A 6,081-nucleotide genomic window follows, 5' to 3' on the forward strand; every position below is an offset into this window, starting at 1 on the left:
TTAAATTAAATTGGAAGATTTTTAAACTCAGAAAAGATATCTCTTTGACTGTATATAAAAATTATTTATTCAGTATTATTGTAAATACATATTGTCTGTCTGTAACTGTTTTATCAAAGTATTTATTATTAAACACAAATAATTAGACTTTAAAGTGATGCATGTATTTCTCTTCTTTAAATTGGTAATCTGTATTACCAGTAAGTTTGGTTCAATTTGGATGAAAATATGGACCAGTAAGCGTTCTCATGCTTTTTATGAAGTCAAAGGTGATGTTTGATTACTTGATATATATTTGACACATCAAATTTCATTTAAATCAGTAGATATATGGCATCAATAGTTATATTTTGTCTTAATTTATTGCCCATAATGCTGTGAATAATTGCCAGGATTTAGCACTGCCACTGTTAATTATATATCAGAGATAAGATTTGATAAAATTTTATTGCACTGAAACATCCATTAAGGACTACATACAATATACAAATAACATGTATTCATTTACAAACAAAATAAATGATAATTTTAATAGTCTACATTTACTAACAAGACAAGCAGTATATATACACATTCACTCAAAATGCCAAAGTGCCTAAGTAAAAATAACAACAATGAAAAAAGCCACATGCTAATAATCACATGGAAAATGAAGACTATCACATTCAAATCTGCACTGTTGGATGTAAGTAAGGCCATATATTGAATTGAATAAGGGCCAAACTCCACATGTAAACAGTGAGGCTGATATTTCCCAGCCCTAATCCCACAATAAATAGATGACCCTCATTAATTACTTGCAAATTTATCATTTTATAAAACACCGAATAATCAAATTACTTATCACTATGCCTAACCTGTGTAGAAAATGTTCATTATATACACCAGTTCCATCACTCACTTAATTAAAAACAGAGCTATGGACAAATTAAATTACGGCAATGACGTGTTGAATATATCTACCTCAATTAGAATCAGTTATTGTGTGTCCCAAAAGGTGTAACGGACAGATAGACGAAGGAACCCATTTTAAATAGCCCCCTTCATCGATCGAAAGGCGGCGACAACATGAATTATACCACACTGATCAGCAGTGAATATTGGCAAGACTTTCGTAATGCTCTGTGAAACAGATTGGAATTATACATGTATATATAGTATCGCACGATAATGAAATCTGTATAGTGTTCACCAGAAATTGCGAACGCACGGAGGTGAAGACAATTTACAACCGCATACGAGACCCAGTAGAACACTAAAAGGGCGGGGCGGCAAACGCCAGAACCACACGACACAACCTCTAGCAATACACTCAGTCGCAATCATGTCTTTCGAACTTTAAAAGTGAAATATTGTCCGAAATAAAGTTCTACATGATAATATTTAGTTATTTCACCAAAATATGTTTTCAGGAATTTTGTGAGTTGCGGTCCTTCCTGAAACTTCACAATGTCAATGGATTTCGGTGAATCTATCATACTTGACTGATTTCCGTGAATTCCTAATTTCGCCAAAATATATCTTTAAGGAATTCTGTGAATAGCGCCCTTCCTGAAACTTTACAATGTCAATGGATTTCAAGGATATGTCTAAATATCTTGCGTCCTTGTGCTCACCTGTATTATTTCGATGTACCAATCAAACTTGACTGTTTTCCGTGAATTCCTAAACTAAGCACGTAGAACCCCCCCCCCCCCCCCGTTTCGGTGAACCGTCCATTTTTCGGGCGATGTATTTCCGTATTTCAGGCACAAACATCAGAGAATGAGTACATAAAATCACAGCTTTGTGGAAAAAACGTTTTATTTCATGATTGATTCATTCTGAAAATTTGGGTGACAAAGAAAAATTTCGAAATAAATAACAGTTTTAAATTTTGGCCAGACACTAGCACAATCAATAGAATTAACTATATATAATTTGAGGAAGCGCTTTGGTTTTTTTTTCTTTCTATGCCTGTATGCCTGTTTTCAGAACAATAGGACGTTAAACCCATTACGTTTCATTTCATTTAAGTTTGATTGCATAATCTATATTTGACTGCATTATTCTGGTCTTTTTGGAGACCTCCGATCGATAAAATTAATTTTACTATTTACATGGAAAATTTGATACGGAGATGTAGATGTAATGTCGTAGCTCATTACCAGCCGTTGTCGGTGGTGCAAGACAGACAATCGCCCGGTCATTACAATAGGTCAATCTGTATGCACGTAAAAGATCCCTTGACAAATTCGACGAATAGAGTATAGGGAGAAGCCCTGCTATTCGGGCAATATCTCTAACAGCACATTGTATGGCGTATGCCCGTCTTCCCGAATCTAAGATAATATTTTTCCAAAAAAGGTCAATCGGGAAGTAAAAACTGAAAGTAAAATTGACATTGCTTATTTTATTGGTTGAGCTCACCCAATAGAACCACCCGTTCAATGATAAAGTATGACAAAGGTTACGGATCTACAACTATAGGCTGTCACTAACTGATATCATTTATATATACTTTATTGGTCAGATATCTTGTGATTATCACGAAGTTCTAGAAAACTAGCTAAATAAATCAAACGTATATATTTTATTTATTTGAAAAACTGCAATCGGTCATAATTTGACGAAGACCAAACAAAACCTATGGCTACTATTAACATAGCCTATACTATTTTATAGCTACTACGTCGTACTAAAAATATAAGCTTACACACGTATATATTTTATTTATTTGAAAAACTGCAATCGGTCATAATTTGACGAAGACCAAACAAAACCTATGGCTACTATTAACATAGCCTATACTATTTTATAGCTGCTACGTCGTACTAAAAATATAAGCTTACACCATGGACCATGCTTACACCATTTCTTTTATTAATCATCCACATTACTCATTTAATCCATGGTGGATTATGTAGGCCTATAGCAGTTTAAATCGATTTTAACTTAACCATGATAATACCTGAATTTAACAGAAACAGTATGAAAAATACACATCAATTCCAAGAAACCCTGTGATCAGTCAGATACCTGAATCACATGTCGCCTTTCCTGTTACTGACGTTGACCTATATATTCAACCATGAAAGTTATGTTTGAAACACGGTATCTAAAACAAAATCTCCTGTTCAAACGTATCCTTGATACAAATTCATCAATTCCTGTTTTTATTCCGCGGATACATAGCAATTTACAACAACCTTTTTCAGAAAGTCCACGCATGAACGGGGATATCCCACACTATTTTGCCGTGTTGTATCTAAAAATAGATTTACGTCTGGTTGAACCCGGATAAATTCGCGTTAATAGCTCATTTCTAGGAAACTACAACCCACTATGTTGTATAGGTTTAGTTCAGTTTTAGTGGAACTGAAAAGGGATCGTTTTACTTTTACAAATATCAGGGACAATTTAAAATGAAGACAGTTTGTATGTTGACTACAGTTTGGTCAAGACGCATCGATGAGAGCAGGTTAACAATTTTCTATATACAGCATCCATAGTTACTGTTCTTGGATTCTAAGTGATCGTATCAGATGTGTGGCGGTACCATATTCGACGTGCCTCTGTTAAGTTCCAGTGCTTTCAACAAGCAAGTGAGAGGCATGAGCCCGACTGCAAAGGGTAAAAAAGATATGAAATCATACAGAAATAAACCAGTAAATTATGTGTCTAGTGAACGCATTGATAGTCGAGATGAATTCTATATTTTATCTAGAAATGATAGTTTAGTAAACCATTGTACCTGGTACTACCCCGAATGTTCCAGTAGTGAAGCTAGAAAGCTGTTGAAATCCGCCGATGTTGGAACTTTTCTACTTCGAAATAGTTCTGATCCCAAGTGTTTATTTAGTCTCAGTGTAAAAACACAGCGTGGACCAACAAGTGTGCGAATTAAATATTCCGGGGGATTATTTCAGTTGGACTGTGAAGACGGATTGAGTGGTAAATTGCCCAAATTCGAAAACGTTGTAGCTCTAGTCAACTTTCATAGTACTTTATCAAAAAATGACAAAGAAAACAAGTGTTTGTGGCTAGAACCGTCCGGCAAAAAGAGTCTGCCTGTTCTGTTTCATAAACCTAAGTTACGTAAACCGGACTCTTTAAAACATTTAGCGAGGATTGCCGTTAACGCATGTCAAAGTGATATCCATATACCCGAAATATCTACGGATTTATTACCGATTCCACAGTGTCTAAAACTTTATTTACGAGAATATATATACCGACTTTGAACTGACTATATTTATTCTTTAATAATCAAAACTTTATATGGAAAAGATCTTTAATTCAGTGTATTTTAAAAGCTAAACAATTTCTGTGGTAACGATCTTAAAAATGTATTTTAAAGCCCAACAACTTTTGTTTCATTTATTGGTTTTGTTTTTTTTTTGTCATCACTAAGCTTTAAATTTTTCGGATTATCACCCGAGTCAATTGGTCATATTCTATTATACCATGTTGTGTGGATGTATGGATGGGTATGTTGTGTTTTAAAGTTTTATACATGTATAAGGTTTATTTATATTAATTTATTGAATAAATGATGTCATAAAATATATATAAATTTTCGTTTAATTTCTCAGTTGAATACATTTGATCATAATATGTATGATTAATTACGTCGTATTACATATAGTCAGTTTTAAGAAAAGGGTGCGTATTGAATCAATTCAGGATCTATAATCAACGTAGATTGTGTTTTTCTCAGGATAAAAGGAGTGTTGTTTGTACGGTAACTGTCACAACAATATATGGAATGTCGTAATTTTGTAATCTTTCGATTTTGCTGCAGCACCCGCGTAGGAGGCCTATCTATACAGTTCATTATATAAATAATTCATTTGACAAATGTTAAGTATAAAGTCCTATATATTTTACCATTACAGGTCAATTTAAAATGGGTTGGGGAAATCACTTAACGTGAATATAACTTAACGTGAATATAATATAATGTATACGCTGCATTGTGTTGAAAGACCTAGTACAGGTGTACATGTAAACGGCTGATAAGTAGAGAGAGAGAGAGAGTTTAACGTCCACTCGACACAAATTAGGTCATTTGCAGACAAACACGTGCTTCAATTTTATTTCAATAATTCTCTTGCGCGTAGGCGTCTTTAGCAATGGCAGGAAATCGTAGGGTTGGACAGGCAACCCTACTCATTGTCACCTACAAACGGGGAATCGAAACCAGATATGTGTGGAAATGAACTGATTAATGAAATCGGGGATTACGTTTCTACACAAACCGGATTATAATTTAAAAGGAAAAACGCCATACAGTGTGTAATGAGTTTATTTTATCCGAAAAGCGGCTTTTGCACCATTCGTCATCGAATTCCAACTGTCTCGGCTTTCGGCTTCGTTATCGTTTCAGGGGCGGATCCGGAGGGGGCGGGGGATTGGGGTCCCCCTCTCCACCTTAAAACAATATTTTTATGAGAAAAGTGTCACGGTCGTGTGCTTTATCCTCAGATGGGGTGGGATGGGATGGGCATTCAAAGCGCGATATAATGATTCTGACATATGTAATATAACAATTAATGCTTTGCATCAATGAAATTGAATCACAATGTTATCCCATTAATTTATTATAAAAAGTGACGTCAAGTGGGGTGTTGGATTTCTCTCTTTAAAAAGCTCAGTAGTGTATCATGTATGCCTACGTAATTTGGAGAGGATGATGGTAACATACATTGTCGGAGCTAAGCCCAGGGCCCTGCCTGTGGTTTAGGGGGCCCGATGGTTCATGCCATGGCAAAAAGTGACAAAAACTTTTAAATTCCAGTTCAACTCATCGGACTAGCTGCGCTATGGGCGGAGACTCGGTGAGTCTGCAATCCCTTAACCTTCTCATAGATTGGTCGAAACCCGTGACGTAGGCGATCTCAATCGTTCGTATGCTAATTATGTGCATGCGTGCGATTCAAAGGGGCATGCGCGCCATTCGAAAAAATATATAAGTGTTGTAGGTTAAGATTTGTAACATACACATAAACAATGTTTTGTATCCGGTCTCGCTCGGTTCCTTGAAATCAAGTGAAAACGCTTCAATTATGTAGGCTATTTAATGCACTCATGACAATATGG

General features: G+C 35.3%; 1 protein-coding gene across 1 annotated transcript; it reads left to right on the forward strand.

Moving 5' to 3' along the window:
• The first annotated feature begins 3,270 nt into the window (after positions 1 to 3,270).
• On the forward strand, positions 3,271 to 4,543 carry LOC126810551 (suppressor of cytokine signaling 2). Its single transcript, XM_050535685.2, has one exon. It carries the CDS (start codon positions 3,525 to 3,527, stop codon positions 4,221 to 4,223), a length of 699 nt encoding a protein of 232 aa, XP_050391642.1. The 5' UTR covers positions 3,271 to 3,524; the 3' UTR covers positions 4,224 to 4,543.
• The last annotated feature ends 1,538 nt before the right edge of the window (positions 4,544 to 6,081 follow it).

The sequence above is a fragment of the Patella vulgata genome, chromosome 2 (assembly GCF_932274485.2).
Source record: "Patella vulgata chromosome 2, xgPatVulg1.2, whole genome shotgun sequence".
NCBI classification, from domain to species: Eukaryota; Metazoa; Mollusca; class Gastropoda; family Patellidae; genus Patella; species Patella vulgata.